The sequence below is a fragment of the Lepidothrix coronata genome, unplaced genomic scaffold (genome assembly GCF_001604755.1).
Source record: "Lepidothrix coronata isolate B3197 unplaced genomic scaffold, Lepidothrix_coronata-1.0 Scaffold47, whole genome shotgun sequence".
NCBI classification, from domain to species: domain Eukaryota; kingdom Metazoa; phylum Chordata; class Aves; order Passeriformes; family Pipridae; genus Lepidothrix; species Lepidothrix coronata.
Window position 1 is genome coordinate 3,754,273 of NW_016690227.1, and position 23,365 is coordinate 3,777,637.

Consider the following 23,365-nt stretch of genomic DNA (forward strand, 5'->3'; position numbering starts at 1 on the left):
AAATTTGTGACTGAAGTGCACATTTCTCATTTTTTTTGGCACTTGGGCTCAGGATTGGGCTCTCTGGGTTGTGTGCAGCACAGCTTGGGCTCCAGGAGCTCTCAATCTGTTAGGATCTGCAGTTCTCTTCTGATTTGTCGCATCATGGTGCAGACTCACAGCTTCCCACAGCACCAGCCTTAGGGCTGACAGCCATACCCTTCCAGGGTCCTCAGTTATAATGAATCTAGGCAAACTTCCTTGGGATCCTGTCTTGGATCTAAAGAAAGTTTGCTTGCTGCAAGTGACTTTCAATGCAGTGCTTCCAATTTAGTGACCGACATTTTCTGATTATAACTTCTGTTTCATCAGAAAACTTCCAAAAAAGCTCAATGACTGGATAAATAGGTCCCAAGACATTTAGGGCTTTATAGGTCTAGACTAACATCTTAAAACTAGCAGGCTGCCCAAGTAGATTATGCATCATGTATTTAATATGCTCATGAATTAAAATGCCACTTACCAATCAAGTTGCCAAATCCTGCATCAGCTGAAGTTTTCTGTACACACTTGAGAGGTTGTCTCATATATACCATGTGACAGTAGGCTGTAGGGCACTTATTTACATAAAAAGCCTAAGAGAGGCTAATAAAAAGAGCAATAAAAAAGAAGTATACAGTAAGAAATCGTTTTCAGATAAAAGAATAAGCATATTGTTTGGTTTTTTTCTTAAGGTCTTTTGTCCCTTCAGCTTCATTGTCTGCTTTCTGTATGGAAGATTAGTAGTGGTTGCAGACCAGGAGTGCCACTGAGGCAAACTTGAGCACCTGGTAATTTCTTCATGGTTTTCTTTCTGTAGATGGTAGTCCTGTGTTTCTTCCAAAAAGCCACATTTTCTTGTTTTCTGAATGTAATATATTATAATCAGATGTGCAAACCCTATTGTTTTCTTGCTGGAGCTGTCTTCTGTACTCANAAAAGCCACATTTTCTTGTTTTCTGAATGTAATATATTATAATCAGATGTGCAAACCCTATTGTTTTCTTGCTGGAGCTGTCTTCTGTAATCATCTTTATTTTCCAGTGTCTCTTTATAGACTTTAGAAATAATGACAGGGTGGGAGGTGAGGGAGACAAAGGGATAGATCCTTACTAGCTCTCAGAACATAGAGATTCTCAAGGTACTGTTGATATAAGAGAAGCAGAGATTTTTCATTCTCAGTTTACTGCCCTGGCTTCTCCCTGAGACTCACTCTCCCAGGATACTTCTGATTCCTAATGTGAGAAAGGGTAGGGACTTTTTTGCTCTGAGGTCTGCACTAACCCACCTGTGCTGTCAAGTGAAAGTGTGATGATGTAGTTCATCGTGGTTTTTTATATAGTTCTTCAAGGGAGAAAAAGCTAGCATATGAGACAGCCAAACCATGCAGCAAACAGTTATGGATTTCTTAGGAACAGTGAATGGATCTTGAATTCCTGCAACCCATATGACACTTTTTGAACTACATTGATTTGGAATCTAGAAAGCCTAGGTAGAAGATAGGATCTGGTCCTTCTAATGTTCTTGCAAGTCTTAGCTGTTAGCTTGCTTCTAGTTTTGTGGTTACAGATTTGTGTCAGTATGATTAATGAGCAATGCACAGTATGCAAAAAAAAGACCGAAAAAAAGAACAATGAAAGATCTTCCTTCTGCAAGAGACAAGAAGTAAAAAGGCAGTGCTCATGCTTAGTAATCACAGAAAGCAGAACAGCTTTTACTTTCCAGTTGCAGCATCTGATTGCAAACTACATTGACTTAGTGTGCACGATGTTGATGCTTAAATGAATTTATGAATTCATGGATTTTATGTTACCGTGTTTTCCTATGGCTGGGATTTGTTGGATTAAGTAGCTGAATGTGTGTAGCCCCTGTGCCGTAGTATGGGCATTTTGCACACAGAAACACTTTGCATAGTAATTGACAGTATTTATATTACAAATAGCAATTCAGTGAATGTGTCAGTTAAGCTTTTCTTATCACATAGATCTTCCTAAAAAGAAACTATTGCATTTAAATGTGTAGAGTATATATATCATATATATATATATATAAACATATGTAATATGTATAACTAATGTGTGTATATATTATGTGTATTAATATGTATAGTATATGTGTGTATATAGTTGATATTCTTCTGATCAATTAGATAAGTAGATAGCAAGAGCTTTTTACAGCTAGTGACTGAGTTAATAGCAAACAGAGAAAGATTTAGTGTAGCTGAATGCTTTTGTGTGGCATTGGTCAAATTACTTAGAGGTGGAAATAATCAGTTTTTGAATTAAACAAGAGGCCTGATACATACTGGAAAACCTCCATCTTCTGTCAGATGTTTTACAACTGTGATGAATGAGTTTGGATAAATAATGCAAACCTGTTAAACAAGTTCAGGCCAAGTGCCCTATGGTATGGTAAACAGAAATTGTGCTTGAGGAATGTTTGAAAATATAAATGTGTGGTAGGGTGGTAGGGTTTGAGTACCGTGAGGATAGCCTTTCCTTTTACCCTGGAAACTTGCAAACTTGTCTGGAAGCTCCCCTGACCCAGGACAGAATGGAGCCATATGGAAAGGAGCCCGATAGCTTGAGCGACTTTTCATTTAAATTATTTGTTATAAAACTGTTGAGATGTGTAGAGGTTGAGGGGGAAATTTAAGCAGGAAATCATGCTAAGTGAGGCTGGGCTTGCTCGAGGGTCTGTCTCTGTCGACAGCAAGAGACATGAAGAGCTGGTGCCCCAGTGGGCAGTGCACCATTGCTTGGAGAGGCATTGGCCAGCTTTTGTTTCAAAAAGGAAAATGTGTTGCCAAAGCAGTGGGTGGATTTATGTACAAGCTTCTCTCCGGCTGCTAATGCATTTATGTGAATTCACTGATTCCCAAATGCAACTCAAAGAAGCATCTAGCACAGCGGCTTTTAGTTGTTGTGTTAATTGATGGGGGTGAAATGATTGTTCCGATATTTGCTTTGTATTTTCTCGTGAGATCCAACCATACTGTTGTGGAGTCTACAAGTATCACACATCTTGTTCCTGGAAAATCAGGGATATTTTTCACCTGTGAAACTGGGGGAAAATTTCCCAAAGTGAAGTTTTCACACGATTAACATGGTCTTTTATCAGTAATTTCCTGATTTTCATATATGTAGCTTTGGATACTTCCCTTCATCCTAATCGTGGTTCTTGGAAAGTGGAGAAGTACCCTACTTTTGCCTCATTTTTATATGGATGTGAAATACCTAAGTACTTTCACTGTTAAATCTTTGTACATGCCTGCACATCAGACTACTAAAGACAGCATGAAGGTGTGTCTCCTCTGCTGGAGAAGCCTTTATATTCCCAACAGTCTGAGTAGTAACAAAAAATAGTAACTGAAGGACAAAATTGCACTGGAGCACAGGACAGCAGCTGCAGTTCTCTCTTGCAGGGCTGTTGTGTGCGGTATGTGAAGCTTGAGGCTGTTGGCTACCCTGTGGTGTTACCTTCCCTCCTAGTGTGTTAAGCTTATCACAGTGCCTGTGCCACGTTCTTGGGATGCCTGTTCTTGTCCCTCTTGCTGTAAGACATGGGGCAGCAGATGGAGCAGCGATATGCCAGCCACCTGCACTGCCTTGTGTGCCAGTGTGACCCAAGAGATGGCAAGGCGCGGGGTGCAGCCGCCGTAGAAATGCTGGGAGGTGAGTTGTCCAGCAGATAGTGGGGATCTCCAAGCCTCCCCAGGCTACTGCAGGAGGACTGACCATGTGCTTGATCTGGCATCTGCATCGAGATTCATGCATTGGCATGAATTTAGCCTGAGATCTTCGTGATTCTTTTCCAGTTTATTCGTGGGGTCTGCCTTTCTTTTCAGTTGCCAAAATGGTGCATATTTCATGTGTCCCAGCAATTTCAGAATGATGTGAAACTTGCTGACCCTGAATTACTTTGACATCTGCTAAAAGTATTTGTGCTGCAGTGTTTCCTCCTGCACATCTGATATTTCTTCATTCTCCCTCTGTTGCAAATCCATCTCTCTTAACTTAATTTCTGTTAATTTAACTATTTCCTTCAAATATCCTAAAGAAGCATCCTTCCAAGAACCCTAAAATACATCAAGACACATGGAAAAAGTCAATTTAAGTTATTAGAACAAAGCTGGTTAACTAGCCTATTGTTTTTGACTGAGATCACGTCTGTTAGGAACTATGAGACTCTTACTTAAGGGATTGTTCTTTGCTGTGTGACTAATACTAAACCAAAACCAAATCTTTGTCTATTGAAATGCTCTTTCTTCTTTTTACTCAAAATCAGTAAAGCCTTAGTTGAATTGCTGTGTCTGGCCTTGCACATTTAAAGATGTGAATTGATTAGAGGATGTATACAAAAACAAGAAGGTGTAGGAAAGATGAGCTACAAGTGAAGTTTATCGCATAAGGAAGAGGCTATTATATGGAGACATTGCAAGAATTTTCAGACTGGGGAGGTCTAAATATTGAATTTAAATTGAAAAAAAATGTTTTATAAATCAATATTATTATCAGTAAATTTAATGAAAAATGGAAAAAAATTTGCTGGAGATACTGTGGCATTTTCATTGGAATTCTTTGCTTATTATGTTTTCTAATAAGTTTTGGGGTAAAAACTCCTATAGATGAAGCTCTGCTGGATTCAGGTGCTACATTTAGAAGCTTCCCAGAAGGAATCTTCATGATTGTGTGGCTGATGCTTCTGGGTGAAGTAAATACTAATCCTTAATATTGACAGTGTGTCTCAGTCACAGGCACATCTATTGTATGTGAGGATTTTGTGGTGGATTCTTGGTCTTGGCCACTTCAAATGTTCAAAAAAACCCCAACATTGAATTGGAACCAGCTGTGCCCAGCAGCATGGCTGTGAGATGGGAAGTCTCACATGCACGTAGGCAGTGCAGACTATTTACAGATGCACACACCATTGCAAAAACTAGTAGCAGTCTGAGGAGGAGCAGCTTTATCAGGTTTTCACCATCAGCTGCTGCTGCTCTTTTGCCTGTTGCTTGCTATCTGATGAGTGGTTCATACTTGCTGTCCAAATTTTGGAACAAACTGATGTGCTTGAACGCGTGCAGTTAATTATGAGGCTGCTTCCTCTGAGGCCCAAGGGCTAGTTAAATCCTGATGCACTTCTGAGACTGGATCTGGGATCACTGGAACAACCTAGTCTTAAAGATGTATTTTGGCATGTCTTATGCAACAGAAAAACTTGGTATGAACTTTAAGCTCAGGAGCTCATTCACCTTCTTGGCACAAACCCGTGATGTCTTTGCACTCAGACATTTTGCCTTTTGCCAAGCTGTCAGCACAGGTAAGGCGTCCATAATTCTAGAGATAGTGGGTGTGTGCCTAAATTTTTTGTCTTTTTTGTTGATAGGTTGCTATAATTTGCTTGTTGCTCTTTGTTTACTAATACTGATTGAAAATGCAGCGCAGCATTTGACACTATTTAAAATAGAATAAAACAGAAAACTCAAATCATGACTAGTGTGTTGTTATTAAGTACTTTTAATCCAGGAGGCGCTGATGTGCTTGTTCAAGTACAAGCACACAGGTCAGCAATTCAGAGGCCTATTTTTAAACTGAAACAAAAACAAAACTTAAATATTGGCCTCAACATAGTTTTAAAAATTAAGCTTTAGCCTCAGATTGGCTACAGTAATCTCTAAAGAAGCAGTAAGTTCTTCTATATTATTTTATTTTCTAGGAATTTTCCCCAGCCCCATTCTGCATTATGTAACATATATTTTAATGTAACAACTACTTGCCTACTGTATTACTCTCTAGGGAACAATTTTGCATCCGTAGGGGGATGAACGACATGACCTCTCAAGTCTTTTCCATCACCAGTTGCTCTAATATGGCGATGGAATATTTGACCTTGTAACGCAGCCTTTTCCCTTCTGTAACCCTTTGACTTTTACGGAAGAGCAGTCACAGCATTTTTTAGACATGCAGAAGTGCCCTCCTTTGAAGTTATCAACCCAAAGTACTGTTTCCTGCACTTCAGAACTGAAGAGCATATTAGTGCCTTTTGCATTCAAGTGGAGAGGACCTGTATAAATAAATCATTGAAGGGAAGTACGCTATGGTGCTTGTTCCATAGCTGGAATGAGTAGGCTGAAGAGGCAGAGGCTCTTGATTTTGATAGTATGTTGGAAAGATTGTAACTTTTGAATGTCTTTTTAGTGTTGCTTTTTATTTCAAGAAAGGAAGGAAGACTGAGCTGATTGAGCAATTTGTTCTAGATCTGTACTGTGTGCATGGACCTACACAGTGTACCTACTTCACTGCTGTTGTTTCCAGCAGCAACCTTTCCCCATGTGTTCAAAGTTATCAGTAGGCATCAGATTCAATGGGAAATGGGGAATTCTGTATTCTAGCTTGCAAAATCAGAAAGGATACATAAGAGAAGCAATTTGGAAATGGAAATAAAAGCTATGGTGATAACCAAATGAGAAGTGGATTCAAAGATGCCTTGCTGTTCCAGATTGTTTATAGTTTTCAGCTTATAGAGGGCAGGAAATGCTTTTTGTGGCATTAGCCTGGCAATAATCTCCCCAGCCTGACCATGAAAGCAGATTCTAAAAAAGATCTTTTTCCAATGAACTCCCCTTGCATTTTCTTTATCTCTCCAGATATAACTAATTTTAAAAGCCTGGGGGTTTTAATAATTGAAATTCTTTAGATATTCCAGTTTCTTGGGGTTGTTGCTGTTGTTTTCTATACAGTTAAACGATTCCTTGTTGACTCTGAGTTTTAATGTCCCAGTCTGATTTTTACTTCATAATTTAGGTAAAATCTGCTATTGTGCTCTCCTACTGTTGGGCTTTTTTATTGCTTATGTCTTTTTTTCCACAGCAGCAGTAAAAGACAACTGACAGAGGTTTCTACAGTAGAGAATTGGGAAAACAGTGGTGAACAGAGATATAAAACTAAGGGGAAAAGTACTAGCCCTTTTTGTCACGCAACTTCACCCTGCTCTCAGCCCACATCACCTTATATGTCCTTTTTTTTTTTTGCTTATGAGTAAGCAGGGCCTTAATATGCTAAGTAATTTAGAAATAGAAACAGTGAAAGAAGTTTTGACACCATCAGTTTTTAAGATCTTAACATAATGCAGAGCAACATACAGAGAACACCATCTTCCATAGCTGTAAACCCCAGCATCCAGCAGATGAAGACTAAGGTTTCCTTTTGCACTTAACTATATAAACACTTGCTTTAGCATAAATCATTGGCATTTGTTTGCCATAGTGTGTGCAGATAGTATGACAAATGTTCTTCCTAGTTCCACGTGCATATGGATGGGTCTACAGGAGCAAAAGGATAGTAATTTAGAGCTTTGTGAAGGGGAAACTCTGGCTAATGGTTTATCCATGACGTGGTTTGCTTGAAACCAAGCATTATGAACAGAAGTTCGGTACAAATGGTTGAGAGAAGAGATCAGTATAGTCCCGTTCAACTGCCAGAAGGGATGTGCTGGTTTTGACTGGTTAATTTTCTCCATTGTAGCTAGTTTGGGACTGTATTTTGGATTTGTGCTGGAAACAGTTTTGATAATTCAGCAATGTGTTTGTTATTGCTGAGCAGCACTTGCACAGAGTCAAAGTCTTTTCTGCTTCTCCTACCAGCCCACCAGTGAGGAGTCTGAGAGTGCAGGGGTGCACAAGATCTGACCCCAACTGATCAAAGGGACATTCCATATCATATGATGTTATGCTCAGCATATGAAGTTGGGTAAAGAAGGAGAAAGGGGGGAACATTTGGAATGATAGTATTTGTCTTTCTTCCCAAATAACCGTTATGCATGATGGAGCCCTGCTTTCCTGGAAGTGGCTGAACACCTGCCTGCCCATGGGAAGTGGTGAATGAATTCCTTGTTTTGCTTCGCTTGTGTGGATAGCTTTTGCTTTTAGTATTAAACTGTCTTTATCTCAACCCATGAGTTTTCTCACTTTTACTCTTTCGATTCTCTCCCTCATCCCGCTTGTGGGGGAGTGAGCGAGTGGCCGCAGGGGACTTGGTTGCCAGCTGGGGTTGAGCCATGACAGTGCAGTATGATAAAGACTGGAAATTCCCTTCTACCAACTATGCGCATAAAAACCTTCTTCTTTTAAATCTCACTGAATTTCTTACATGTTGCTGTAGCTGGTATTGAACCTCCAGCATTGGCTAAAACCTGGAATCAAGGACAGGGGAGCCTCCAGGACATTCAGGAATTATGTGTTCAGAAAGAAAAGAACTTACCCCAAAAGGATGATTTCTCTCTGTTTTACACAGATTATTTGTTTTTTCACTCTGTCTTTCCATGCTTCTGAAGAATTAAGTTTAGTTCTCTGTAGCTGATTGTTTAAGCATTATTACTTTCTTTAAGCACTATTGTTTTCATATTAATGGCACTCCAGACCTTCATCTCTCCTGCTGTCAGTTCTCACTCTTACTGACTTCCCTCTGCTCTTCTGTACTTCTCTTTGAATTGTTTCTCCTTTGTTGCATGTCTCTGATTCCTCATCCTCAGGGTCATCATCTTTCTGCTTGGTCCTTTGCACTTTTCTTACGTGTTACTCATTTTCCCGCAAATGATTGAATCTCATTTCATATCTCTTGGAAACATAGGAGCAAGAATTAGGGAGGACACTTGCACCTGGAGGAGGGGATACTTTTTTCAGTGAACTTAAATGTATAATCATTCTTGTGCTGACAGTTTTGTTAATTCCTTTGTGATAGAAGTTAAGATGTTTGACATTTAAAAAAAGTTTAGCTCCAGTACATCTTCCTAAAGCAGGGTTTTTTCCCTGTGTACTCTCTCTTTGGAAATCCAGGGACTGTTTCTGCCGGGTACTTCTTGCAGCAGCAGGAATGCCAATTTCTGCTCTCAAAGAGGCAGGAAAATCCCTACGTGAGAGTGTACAAAATTGCTCTGAAGTGCTGGCTCTGTAGGGTATTTTTCATTCCCAGGGGAGATCCTGCACTGGAGTTCTACCTGCTTGTCTGTCCAAACCCACAGGCTCCCTGAAGTTTGCAGGTGTCTCTTTGCACTCTGTGCTTTGAGCTTCTGCCAGCATGGCTTTAGGGGATGGGATAGGAAAGGGTGTCCAATGCTATTTTGTCTTTCTCTCCTCCCACTCCCCACCTGCGGGTCCTTTACAGAGAAAGGGAATAAGGATGCAGGCTTGAAGCTGAGCTCTTCTCATATGCGGGCGTAATAGGATCCTTCCCCAACAAAGGATTCCCCTCTCCCAGTGGGGGCAAAGGACCCTGCTCACTGAGGGGACCCACTGTCTGAGATAATTAGCTAAGCAGCTGCTGTGTGTCTGAATGAAAAGGAGGGGAGGGAGGTTTTATCTCTGATGGGGAGCGAGGGGCAGCATTCCTTGGAGGCAGCCTGCACATTCCTCCAAAGCAGTCGGTGCTGACAGTGACGTGGACTCAGCTTCCTGAAATTTGTACGCAGCCACTTGCTTGGCCTAAGGTCCTTTATTATGGGAAAACTCCTTTCCTGCACTAAGTGCTAATCATTTATCCCTGAATCAGTGGGAGAATATCTACCTTGCGTTCATATGTGACATTGCACTAATTAATGCCTAACTATTTATACAGAGAAATAAGATCAGATTCTGAGGAAAAAAGGAAATTTGCAATATACAGAATGAAGTAATCTCAGCAGAAGCAGCAACTGTGTTAATGCAGTAGTGGGCAATGTGCCTGTGTGGATGGAAAGGAATGAATCCTTTCTCCATGCATTTTCTGGGGGGTCTAGGGAGAAAAGTAGAGTGCCTTGTCTGGCCAACACATTTATGACTAACTTTCATGGACAAAAGCAAAACTAAGAAAAGAGCCTATTCTTGGCACAGGACCAGATCTATCTTGGAGAACTGCTTTAGTTTGTTTGACATACAGTGAAAGACTGGCACACTACGCTAATTAGTTTTATATACAGTTTTTTTATAGTTCTGCAGCACTATATGTACCCATGGGCCTACTCCAGTAAAGTCTACCAGACTGCTTCCTGATGCCTGTTCACAGGATTGGACCAATATGCCTGACTTCTTGCTGTGCTGCTCAGACTTCTCCCTAGTTTTATAGTTGTATACATTCATTCAGATAAAATAACACAGTTTAAAATTGGAATAGTGCAATAATAAATTTGGAAGTGTGGCACTTGGCATTCACAGAAAGAGGTTTTTTATCATTATAAACGTTTTTCTTTATTCTTTCAAGTTTTTTTTCCCATCAGTGCTGCTGGAAAGGTAGGCAGTTCATTAAATTCTGACAGCCTATTACTTTTAGCACTAATACTTTTTCCTAGTGAGCACTTAAAATAATGTTTTATTCATTGTTGCAGGGAGAGTAATTAAGTTTTTAGTTTCTAATTACTGAGTAGTTTGCGAGTGGCTGTTGAAAGCCAGAGAATATTTCTACTTCTGTCCGTGCAAGGTAGAAATGAATGGCAGGAAATGTTTCAAATGTCGTTTAGGTAGATATGCACCAGGTATCCTGCTAATGTAATCAAATGTGGAGTTAATCTCCCTTTTATGTTTTTGTAAGGAAAGGAGCTTCATCTTGAAATTATAGTTTAAAGAAAAGAGGCATGGATGGGAGACATGGAGGTCATTCAGGCAGCAGCAAGTGAAGCAGAGCAACTCCCATTTGTGCTTAGCCAGATGTTCACGAGCCTTTGCCAACAGCTCAAAAGGCTGATGCTATATAAATTACTATATCCCAGGGACCAATTCAATGGGTGTGATGGAAGAGGAAGGGAGGAGGATGGTACTCTGTCGGTCAGAGGTCAGGTGTAACATGTGAGGCTGAACCAAGCAATATTCAGCCAGTTCTGCTTCTTCTTTTATTGTGGAATGAAAACATTCGTTTTTTCCCAGAGAAGGAAGAAGAAAAGTCAGTATTTTAATTAAGAATATAAGGACCAATTATTATTTTCTTAAAAAAATCCCTTTTCCCATGTAGTCAAAGGAGTTGAATACACAGTGAAATTTGAGCCTTTGACAGTCATCTTTGGAAATATACAATCCCTTTTGAAAGCTGCTAGTGGTCCGATAAAAGATCTTTAAAGACTGTTTTCTGAAAAGATACAGATTGCAAACCAAACTGGCTTCCCTCCACTGCTTCATTTGCACCAAATTCACCTATAGAAATCTATTTTCACTTAGCATGAGTTATTTTTCATGTAAGTAACAGCATACAAAAATACAGAGTAGTAAATAACATTTTTCTTTTAGAGCGTGAAGCCTTCTCTCAACCAAAGTTCTGTCCTTGCAAAAAGTAGGCACTTGTAGGTTGCTGCCTCTCACACATGTCTATCTCTATCACAAACCCAGTTATTTTGATGCCCTGTCTCTAGAAAGAGGTGCTTAGCTAAGGGAATCTCTTTGTTTTTCAACGATATACACCTACCCACTATGATGTGGACAATAATTTAACAAATATGACTCTTGTTTTTTGCAAAAAGGTAAATAAAACTCAAGCCTTGGTTTTCTACCCATTTCAGAAGAGTTGACTGATTTTGAATGTTTGAGATTTGCAGTGCTGATGCTTTTTAATTTCCTAGGCTGTCCTACAGTCTGCAGATTAAAAGCAGGGTTTCAGGGATAATAAAGTACCAACTCAGCATCCCAAATAGTACTGGTCAATCAGTGGGAAGCCCGTGGAGGAGAGTGCAGTTTTCTTTCATAAAATAAAGAAATAAGCAGTGCCCTCTAGTGTTAATTAATACCAGAGGGAACCACCAGGAGAATTTTCTGTCATCTTGGTATATGCAATGAAACCTATTTCACGGCTGCAGATGCAGTTCTTTATTTCTTTAAGAAAAATAGTATAAAATGACTGCGAATGTCCTGCTTATCAGGACATAACTGTCAGAAACACCATCATTAGTAGGTATTATAGTCAGATATCACTAACTCCCTCATCTACAAACTCCCTGACCTGTTTTATCTTCTCTAATCTTGAAGTATATGAATGTAGTATGTCTCCAGACTGTACCTAACCTAGGGAAGGACAGGAAAGGTGTTTTACCAAAGGGCCAGAGTCTTGTGAAGTTTCAGAGAGAGGTGTAGCAGCACGTTTTCCTGCCTGAAGTTCAGAGATTTGGTTTCTGGCATAAAGCAGTCCTGGTGTACATATTCAAGCTTATCTACACCGTATAACAAAGCAGTGAGCACATGGGTCTTTTGGACTGTCCTTGGAGCACTTCATGATCGTAGCAGGTTGGACTCCTGTTTCAAAGCTGTAGGCATCATTTGTTTCCATTTAAGACAACTCTGCCAGGGATGCACCATGGGAATTAGTCACCTCTATGCTTTAGTACGGAAGGTTATTTCTCAGTCTGTTTAAGAGGGCAACACTTTAAACTGCTCATGTAAAACAACGAATATTAGAAAACATTCGCTATCTGGTGTCAGAATCGTCTGCAGTGTAAAAACATCATAAGCAAATGTGCCTTTTCCTCTCTATTTTTTTAAAATCTGATTTTCTACCACAGAAATGAGTTCAGAAGTGCTTTTTGCCTTTCAGTTTCTTCTGATGCATTTTCACAGGCTCAGTTGCAGTCTGGTTCTTTTGGGATAAACCTGAAGTTCTGTGGTATTGAAGTTGTCGTTGACAAATGGGAATTCTGTAAGGCCTTGAGAGCACCTTAGCAAGTGTCCCTGAGCTGTAAATCTGTTGTATGCATTTACTGTTTCCTGAAAAACATCACACACAGTAAAACTATACTTTTATAAGGGGATCCGTGCAGTACCTTGGCTTACACAGGCTTTCCTGCCCTGGGTGAGGTTCGTCTTGGATGAATGTAGCACAATGTAAGCATGACTCCATCCCACTTTCCTCCTTGACTTATGCTCCATGAATGCTTCTGGTGGCTGCTCGCACTATAAGAAGTGCTGGACTTACATAGACAGTATATTGCCCATGTGTAAGAATAAAAGGTGAAGAGGTGAGGAACTTGTATATCTGAGCTGATTCAACAGGATTAGCTCTGCATGAGGGGGGACCAGTGAATGTCTTTGGTAATAGATGTCAGATTTGAGATGACTTGCCTGGACTGCCACTCCTCAGAGGGGTTTTCAACCCAGCTCAAGCATTTGTGATATGTGCTGCTGTCTTTTTGTCATGACTGCTGTCAAACTTGATACTTCCAGTAGTTATTGATTCTTAGCTCTAATGACAGACCCCCCTTTTTAGCTGCAGTCAATAACTTCTCCTCTTTGCTATGGACAAGCAGGGAGAGCATTGTTTGTGCTGATTGCCAAGGATGATGTTATGCTCTGTGAAAAGACCAAGGAGAAAAATGTTCAGCATTGTTCCTCTGAGATATACCAAAACTCTTCACGCACCAATGAAAGCGACCAGTGTTATGGTATCATAACAATAGTTTGTTAGGACTTTACCCCAGGCTGAGATGATGATTCCTGTTAAAAACCAAGACCAACAGATGGCATTTGTTAGGACATTGATATTTATGTACAAAGTTGCCAGCACTTTAAGAAATGGTGCCTCTCTTAATTAAGATGATAATTCACTGCCTTGTTTGGAGACATTCTGCTCATAATGATGCTGGTGAATTATGAATAGAGGAAAATTAGTAATAACAAATGCCAGATGGAGGTATCTTTCAAAAAGGAATATTTTGTGTAATAATGGCATGTAAAGTTGATGGACTGGGTCTTAGAAGATCTTTATTATTCTTTAGGCTTTCCTGACAAAATTACTCTTTATCCTGCCAAAAAATGTAGTTTCACATGCCAGTGTGTATTTAAGTGAGAGTAATTAAAGTGTGCCTCTAAGTTTATGGCTTGAAGTGAAGTCGATTCCTCCAATGTTTTGTCAGGACTCTATAAAAAGTGCAAGAAAGGAGACAACTTACAACAACAATAGTTTTGCCAATTCTACACGTTCTGCCTTTGAAATCAGAGGCAATTAGGGATGAACAAAACTATTTTCAAAGTTAAAAAAAAATGTCAGTTTTTCTGAAATTTTACTTTGCATTTTTCCTTTAGTTGAAGATGACTGTTGAGAATAAGAAATGTTTTTCTAAAAATAAAACCCACCTTCTTTGATTGAAGTAAAAAATGATTACTGAGTTATAAATGCATTGAATACTCAAATTCTAGGCCTTCTTTGCAGCTTCCTGAGAAAGAGAAATAAAATTTAATTTGGTTTAGTAGTGTAAAGTAGTAATTAAAACAGAAATAGACAAGGGAAAGTAAGAAATAAAATGTTGGAATTTAACAGTTAAGTTTCTCACAAGAATATTTTCACTCCATGAGCATTCCAGCTTTTATCTCAGGACCTGTTGGCCTCTGTTTGTTGCAGAGACGGTCCTCGCATGATGATCTGTGGATGAGGCAAAGTGTGTCATGTGAGGTGACTATGAAAATTTGATTTTCCTTTGTAATTGTCCTCAGATTGCATTAGAGTAATAAAATTCAATTTAGGGCTGTAGAAGTGTTGCATAAAGTCTCTTTCTATCAGATATGTGAAGCGTAGTAGACTAGGAAGATTTGAAGAACACACCTTCTACTCCATCCCTGCATAGTCACAAATCGCTTCCAAATTTGCAAGAATAAACTTGAGATGCGCAGTCCAAGATTTCTTCCAAAGGCGCAAACATTGTATCAGGGTTCAGAAACACAGCAGAGGAGTTGCTTTTGTCTTCTTTCAATTATTTATGTGAGTATGCATTAGGAGGGGAATAAATGAAGTAATATATTTCAGTATTGGATGATGAAAAGAAGGCTTCTACTTCATTTAGAAAAAGATCAAGATCAGTTTTCATGAGAATAAAACACTGTTTTGAATTATGCTTAGAACAGACTGTCCGACTATTTCTGGTATTAATGTTCATTGCTATTGTAGAAAGGATTTAACAATAGAAAGATGAGAACATGAGAAAAGAATGTCTAGAGGGAAGGCAGTCAAGGATGGGATTCAGTGGCTCTAGCTTTGATAACAAAAGCAAAGAGTGCTCTCAGCTGAGTTTTTTTGAGATTAATCTGGTACTTTCAATAAGCCCTAAATTTATCTTAATGTAGAAAGAGCAGTATTTCTAAGCATTTTCAAAAGCTCCTGAGAGAATTGTTTCTCACTAATCTTGTTGAAGCTATTGTGAATTTACCTGGGAGATGCTATCTGAAGTTATGGAAAACTAAACCCTGGTTTACATGCACATTTTTAACTAATAAGTCCTATATATATATTTAAAAAAGCGCTAATTTCTAATTTCTTTAAGAGCAGTCTTCCTAATGGAAAATGGGTGCTATGACTCTTTTGAAAGCTGTACTACATTTTTGCGATGTTGTCAGTTTTGTTTATGCTGAACTTCTTTCTGTTGTCTTTTTTTCTTTTCCCAGAAAAACTTTACAATTCCAATGGACGGGAACTGAGACGGGCACTTTTTTCCTTGAAACAAATATTTCAGGTGAGCAAATAATGGCTATCTATTCTGAGATTTGAACATGAATTTAATTTCTTTTTTTTTTAAATATTGGGAATAACTTCCTGTTTCTGGCAAAAGAGACTTTTAAGACTTCACTTGTAATGTGCACTTAGCCAATTGCTTCTTAGGGCTTTTTCTTTTTATGGTCTACAAACCTTCCCCTGCTCCTTCAGTCTGTCAGAAGGCAGAACCAGGTGTGGTGTAATGGCACAGTGAGTTGCTGAAACCTACCAGAAAAGGAGAAAAGAAAATTGAAACTCTTATCTGGAATCTTAGACTTCTTATTAGACAGTGGCATAGTTCTGTATTGGGAAGACTGGAAGGGGAATGTTGGCCTTATAATGGACAAAGTCTAGGTTTAAGTCACATCAAAAACTAAAAAGGGATGTGGGAGACATGCAACAAATCTGTTGAGAAACCAGTAGGTACTGGGAGATCTCTGAAGGTGTTTGAATTTAGATTGAGTTTAGAGAAAAAGATTTATTGACTAGTGAGAAAGATACTTCATAGAGCAGAGGAGGACATGGTAGTGACTGATCATTTTGAGGAAAGGCATGGATTTGAATGTGAGTGTTCCTTATGGCGGAGACTTGAAATCAGGAGGATTTTGGGTCCCATGGGGAAGTAGACAATGTGATAGACAGGTGATGTGGATGATAAGAAATGTAATTGAATTAAAAGCTTGGATTTCATATCGGTTTTACTGGATAAGAAGGACTCGGGAATGCTTCAGGGCTGGAAGGAAACTTGTTGGAGAGAACAGGTCAGGAGAAGTGAAAAAAACCCATCTGTGAGAATTAGAGCATGCTACCAATGTGATTCTAAAATGGAATTCAGTATGACACATTCCATTTCCATCAGTAAATATTAGTGAAATCAATAAGAAGAGCACTTCTTCCCCTTTACTAATGGATCCAAATGGAGGACGACAACCTATAATCCTTTTTTAGCTACAGGAGGTAGGTAGAAGGATTTCAGCCTCTGGGTTCATCATTTTTTGCTTTGTTTTACATAGACATTTATTCTAAGAATAACATTTTAAAAATCCGCAAGACTGCAGAATTGCAAATTTTCTAAACACACAATACTTTTTATAGGTTTCAAAGTTAGGCAGTTAGAATTTAGCAAATGCCAGATTTAAGATTTTCTGAACAATAGGATGGTGAAAGACAGACCATTTAATGTAAAATTTTGGTAGTTGAAGATGCCTTCTGGGTCAGAAAAATGTCCCTGAATTTTGAAATTTTTGGACGAAGGAGGAGTTCCAGTTTCAAAACAGTTTGATCATCTCATCACTGCAAATTGGGAAAGCCATTGTCTCTTCAAGGCATTCCAAGGGAGAGACTGTTTGAGAGTCACAAGGATGCAAGCTGGGTTTCCCTGTGAGCTTGCCAAGCAGGTGGACTGTGTGCTCAGAGGAAATCAGGCAGGTTTCCAAGAGTCTTCTCTAGTTTCTTCTCTTTTTGTTCAGCTCAGCTGTTTCTGAGTAGTATTTGTATTTCTCTGATTTTATGTATTCCACTGATTAATCTGGGCACTCACACGTATTTAGAAATAAGTGCTAAGCCTTTCTTCATACCCATCCTGCATCTCCCATGCCCTCCCATCCTGAGTTCTTCCAGTTTGGGTATTCATAAATGTTCTCTTCCATTTAGGTTATTTGAAGTCGAGTAGGTATTTCTGAGCACATAGTGCTCAGTACTTTCAGTGAACACAGCAACAAGATTTCTCTCTTCCAGCAGATCAACTGGCTTGAAGAGTGGTGAGAGGGAAGGGAAAAGTGATGCACACAACTCATATCTACATATGAATTTAGTTTTTAAGTGAAACTTGTGTGACAGTTTCAAAGCATAATTTTCCTTGAAGAATTCAACTTGCCTGCTTTCTAATGTATGTGGTATGGAAAGGAATTTGGGAATTATCAGTTGCCACTTAAAGTAGCTCTTTCTGGTAGAACTGTGGCTACTTGTTGAACAAACATACCATTAAAAAAATCTTCATATACTCTTAAAGTACAGATTCTCATTAGTGGGTAGTTGAGAGGTCTTCCTCAAAGTGGAGAGCATTCATATAATATGCTCAAGTTTTTGAGGGAGTACACTTCACTGATGATGAGACCCTGTAAACCCCTGTTTAGCTGTCGGCTGCCAACAGTTACCAGCATTGCTAAGGGCATCCTTCACATACAATTTCAGTTCATCTCATAATTAACCATGAGAGAGAATGTAAAATAGTTTTTGTGTCTGTTTTAGAAAGAAAAGCTATTTCAATTTTTTAGTGAAGAAAAACACAAGTAAATATAAGGCTATATTATAAAGAAAACACGATTGTCCAAAAGGTCAAACCTGATTTTTTTTTTTAGTCTGTGACATGAATGTATGTCAGCATTAGAAATTTATCATTATGTTAAAAGTTTTTTAAAAGTGTGTTTTTCAACATAAATATATTTTTTTTAATTTTGGGTGCCATCATATACAGTATTTTAAATTCCTTGAGAGTGTAATATTTTGGAAATAAAATGTTGACTTAAAAAAATGTCCTTATTTTCATTTGAACAAATTTTCAGAGAGACTTTTATGGAGACTTCGTCATGTTTTTAAATGCCAAGACAGTTCATATTTTTTATAATCATTTCGTTATAGCTGAATTAATTTGGCACAGTTCTGTGTCAGTATAATTTTTAATTTAAAGACCTTCAAGGTAATGTGCAGTGACTTATTCGCATTAAGTGGGAATAAACCCAAGTTTTACATTGACTATGATTTCCAAATAGTCGGAGTTCTTGATTTTTCACGCGAGGCCTCAGGAAAGCTTAGCAATGCTTGGCAAAAACAATGCCTTTGTTTCAAAATTTAGATGAAAGATCCATTTGGCAAGTCTAAACTTGGAATTTCTCTTTGATTTCTTCTGGTGGGCTGGTTTTGGCAAAATTATAAAGGTTATGTGGAGCATTTTTCTTTGACAGTAATGCCATTCAGTTCCTGTCATTCATTCTGAAGGGCTGAGAGAGCCACAGTCATCATCTTTTTCTGGATTATACTACAGTATTCTTCTTCTGGTTTAGTAGTATGCTTTTTGACAAACAAACTTACAAAGTAAGATATAATTGACAACCAATATAGCTTATCTCTTTTTGAATGTATTATCTGACAGAATTCTGAGTTGCCTGGTTTTTGTATTTATCAGAATTCATGGTTTTTGTGAGAAGTGCTGAAATTCCGAAAGGCATTGGGCAGAATCCAGCTGAACGTGGCACTTACAGAATCAGGCTCAAACAATGTACTTAATTTCCGGATTATGATATCATAAGAGAGTTAAAAATACAGGTGCTTAAAACATTTAATTCAATATCAATCTGAAAAGCAAAAAAATTGAATATAAGCACAGTAATAAATGTAAATTGGGCTACACGATTTAACATGGCCTGTGATACAACTGGGTGTAATATAAAGCAGGCACGTTTTAGAACCCATAAACAAGGGTCTACAAACTCCTTGTAGTTACAAAGCATAGTTACAAATCATGTTGATTTCATCATTTCAAAATATGAAATAACTGGATAAGAATATGGTATTGTAAGAAAAATAAGAAAGCTATAAAGCATGTTTCAAGTCTGTTGAAATCTATGATCTTGTGTAAATCCGCTTCCTAAAGTTTTGGAAAATATTTTTAATCTGTCAATGCACTAAGTTTTCTGGAAAGCAGACCTGAAGTGTATGCTTTAGAGTTTTGAGGAAAAAAGCCAATTTTCTTTTAGGACTGTTTTCCCAATCGAGCGTCATTGACAAGTGCAGGAGGTCTCCTGTTAGTTTTCTCAAGGAGCCTAGATTCCTATTTTATGTTGTGATCAGAGTATCAAGGGACAGAGTTACAAAATTCTCTTACAGAATTTTCTTCTATTGTTGAGAAATTCATTAATCATTGAACAATTGAGCTTTGTGTAAAATGTCACAAAGAACAGCTATGTAGGGGCCCTGGAAACATTATCTAGAAGGTGTTTGGATAGACACAATCTTATCAGTGAATGAAATCAAATGTCACACACTTCAGCTGCTAAGGAGTCATCAATCATCCTTAGGAGTGCAGGAGTATTCTGTGTTTGCCTCATTGATCTCAAGGAAGGAGGCTGCTCCTTCCCCTCCTGCAAGCATGACTGATGACTCCTTAGGGTTTGAAGCTGTGTGACACTTGATTTAGGGGCTGCTGTCATCATTTGTGGGGCAGGCTGTCTGCCACCTCTCCCCTTCAAGAGCCCTCTTGGAAGCATTCTTGATTAAGTCATGAAAAAGAGAGTCTTCATTTCCTTCCCAAATCAAATTCACCAGAGTTCTGCATAGCAGTTTACAGATCTGTTTAATCACAAAGATGTCTCATTACTGTTTAGAGATTATAAATAAAATAGATATGATACATTAAATGTCAAAATCAGTTTCTTAGTTTCATTGGCAAATAGAGTGCCTTCTAGACAATGTTACAGGCTGAGATCTAAACAGTTCTTAATGGGACTATAAAATGGGAACTACTTCCACCACAACTATAGCCTGAAAACTTGGGAAGCCGCCAGTATTCTCATTTATTGAGAATCTTTGAGTTGAAATGGGTAACATTGTTTAGTGTTGAGCCCCTATCTACTTGAGCTTCTTCAGGTATGTAACACAGTGCCTGACTGTTGTTTGATCTTTTGCTTATCTACCATGAAGAATATCCCTGGTACGGTCTGCTCTAGTTGAGTTTTCTCGTAATTTTTAATTCTTCTATTAACTGGGAGGAAAAACCCACAGTGTGTTCATTCATCTGCTGTCTGCTAAAGGTGCAAAAGATGAAATTCTGTCCCTACCAACTCAGTATAAAATGTCAAATAGAAAACAGCAATTATTGTAAGAAGTTACTTTAGTTTCTTTAGACAAGCTTACTTTTTTTTTTAAAAAAAAAGGAAAAATATTGATATCAGAGAATCATTGAATATTAAGGGGTCGGAAGGAAACTTAAAGATTTCCAACTCCCCTTGCCATGTGAAGGAGCATATCTCCCTAGACCAGATCGCTCAAGGCCTTATCCAACCTGGCTGTGAACACTGTCAGGCTTAGGGCATCTACAAGCTCCCTGGACAACTTGTTCCAGTGTCTAACTGCCCTCACAGTAAAAAATTTCTTCCTAATATCTAACGTAAATTTCCCCTCTTTCAATTTTTACCCATTACTCCTTGTCCTGTCACTACAGTTTCTGATGAAGGATCCCTTTCTGGCTTCCCTGTAGGTCCTCTTCAGATACTGGATTGTTATGAGGTCTCTCTGGAGCCTTCTCTTCTCCAGAATGACCAGCCCTCACTTTCTCAACCTGGCTTTGTAGGGGAGGTGCTCCAGTGCTATGAGCAACTTCATGACCCTCCTCTGGACTTGCTCCAACATTTCCATGTCCTTCTGATGTTGGGGGCACCAGAAATGTACACAGCACTCCAGGTGGGGTCTCACAAGAGCAACATAGAGGGGGAGAATCACCTCTCTTGACCTGCTGGCCACGTTGCTTTTGATGCAACTAGGATTTTATTGGCTTTCTGGGGTGCCAGTGCACACTGCCGGCTCCTGTTGAGTTTTTCATCCACTGTCACCCTCAAGTCCTTCTCTGCAGGGCTGTTCTCAATCACTTCTCTGCCCAACCTATAGGGATTGCCACAACTTGTGTATAGAACTTTGCACATCACTTTGTTGAACTTCATAAGGTTTGCATGGGCCCACCTCTCAAGCCTGCCAAGGTCCCTCTGCATGGCATCCCTTCCCTCGAGCAACAAAATTGATTCTTGGAGGTGAATTTTCATTGTTGTCATCACTAGAAGTCAAACTTTTGCTTAAATATTTTGCCTCACTGAAAGTAAAGAGAGATGGTAATCTCCATGCATGCTGTCATAAAATGTTGTTCCATGTAAATAGAGAAAAGAATAGGAACAAAGGGAACAGTGTAAAAATACTGATATCTGTGTGTCGTGTTACAGCCATACTTCTACACGGATGTACATACAATGAGTTGTGAAGGTGTAAAGGCTGGTGGACAGAAGAAAATTAGTGGAGTCAGCAGGGAGGAGCGTAGGGAAAATCTTGGACGGAAGAGGAATGGGAGCTTGGCACAGCTTGTGAGGGCAATAAAGTGGGTGAAGTGCATTTGCAATCAACAGGTTTAGCAAGGGGAAGGAGATTCCATTGAGAGACAAACTGACTGCTTGGTCCTTGCAAGCCCTTCAGCACTAAAATGCTTCTGCCCAGTTATGTCTAGTAGCTGACTGCAGTTTTGGGATATCCCAGTCCAGGGCAACCTTGTTCTCAAGTTGTTCTTCTGGGTGTGCTGGTGGGAATGTGACAGAAGGAAGACAGCAACTGAACTTGCCTATTACCTATCTTGGGGTGGGTTCTGAGTTGCCAAGTATCAGGGAGTGAAAATACTTGTCTAAGAGAAATGGACTGCTTGTGACTGCTTGAGACAACAGACTCTGAGATCTGTTTTTGTTTCATCTTCTAAAAGTAGTGTCCTGACACAAAGTAGAGCTGAGGTTTCATGTTTAGTAGAAGACTTGCTTGTTTAACCAATGGCTCATCTGGTCCATACATGGAATTGTTTTGTAGCTGTGTAAATAATTGACATTGAAATGGCAGAACAGTCTTGAGGGACTCATAGGACTTCGGTTTATGTATGTATGTGTATATATATGTGCGTGTGTGTATGTTTTTGGAATGATTTCTTCCCAGTTTGTTTGCAATAGATGACTTGGCTTTTAAAATGGACTGACATAAACAGTGACAATTGAATTAGATAATATCAGGCACTTCTGGATTGGCAATCTAATATTTTAATTGTATCAATAATTTTGGAGTCCAAAGAACAGAACTATAGCTTCAAGTGTGGGAAAGTAACTATAAATTATATCTTGGCGATCCATGCTCCTTCAATCACTTCCTGACTGTGTTTACTCAGTTTTCAAGCCAGAATGAGCTTTTCTGACTGCAAACATTGCAAGCCAATCTTGATCTGTAAAATGCAACCTGTCACTTAGCCAGTAAAAAAGCTGGACTACAGAAATGCTCTGGGATTTCTGTTTCTAATAGAGCACGACATAACTCTTTTATTACTACATCATTGTTGTCTTGTCAATGGGAGTAATTATTTTGCTGGTAGCTTTAGCAGATGTGATGTATACTAAAGGCAGGTAGCAATAGTTAAAAATAATCTTATGGAGGCCTAATTGTGGTATATTTCTAATGTAGGCTCTGGTGTTTCACAGCTTGGCAGCCGAAAGGGCAGCTGAGAGGAATTGCCTGTTAATTTTCCATTGCTACTGGGATGGTGCATTGTATAAGCATTTGAAATTATATGGGGAAATTATGTGTGTGTGTATATATATATATATTTGAAATTGTGTGGCTCTTGGGTAATGGAAGTGTGTTCTGGTCATAGCCCTGTGCTACCACATTGCTACTGCTGCCCAGGGCAGTCAGATTAGGAGCAAAGTATGGGGTTGTTTTGGATTTTTTTATATATGTGAGAGTCTGCCAGAGTTGGAGGAATGCTTAGGAAAGAAGATCAGTAGATTTCTATTCTCCATGTGCTATTAAGTATAGGAAGGGCAGAATAAGGACCTACTCATCATCGATGCTATTGCTAATAGAAACCCGGATTTTATCATCCCGTCTTTATTCACTTAGTAGTAGAGAAAGATTTTCAAGTGTATTGGGCGGTAGTCCTTTATTTTACTTTTTTTGTGGTGGAGTGCCAGAGGTATTGTCATTTGAGATTTATGCCAGCAAAAGCCTGCAGTCGTGCACAGTTTGCTCTTTGACCTGCCTCCTCCTTCCTCCCTTTCCTCACCAGTCAGCTGCTGTCCCTCTGCTGCTAA

General features: G+C 39.0%; 1 protein-coding gene across 10 annotated transcripts in view; it reads left to right on the plus strand.

Moving 5' to 3' along the window:
• The window catches only part of FHOD3 (formin homology 2 domain containing 3), a 385,562-nt gene that overhangs the window by 159,782 nt on the left and 202,415 nt on the right, over window positions 1-23,365 (plus strand). For all 10 annotated transcript variants that reach the window (XM_017814946.1, XM_017814947.1, XM_017814953.1 and 7 more), the window contains one exon: window positions 15,398-15,465. In XM_017814946.1, the coding sequence (XP_017670435.1) occupies window positions 15,398-15,465 (68 nt within the window). The remainder of the gene's footprint in view (window positions 1-15,397; window positions 15,466-23,365) is intronic.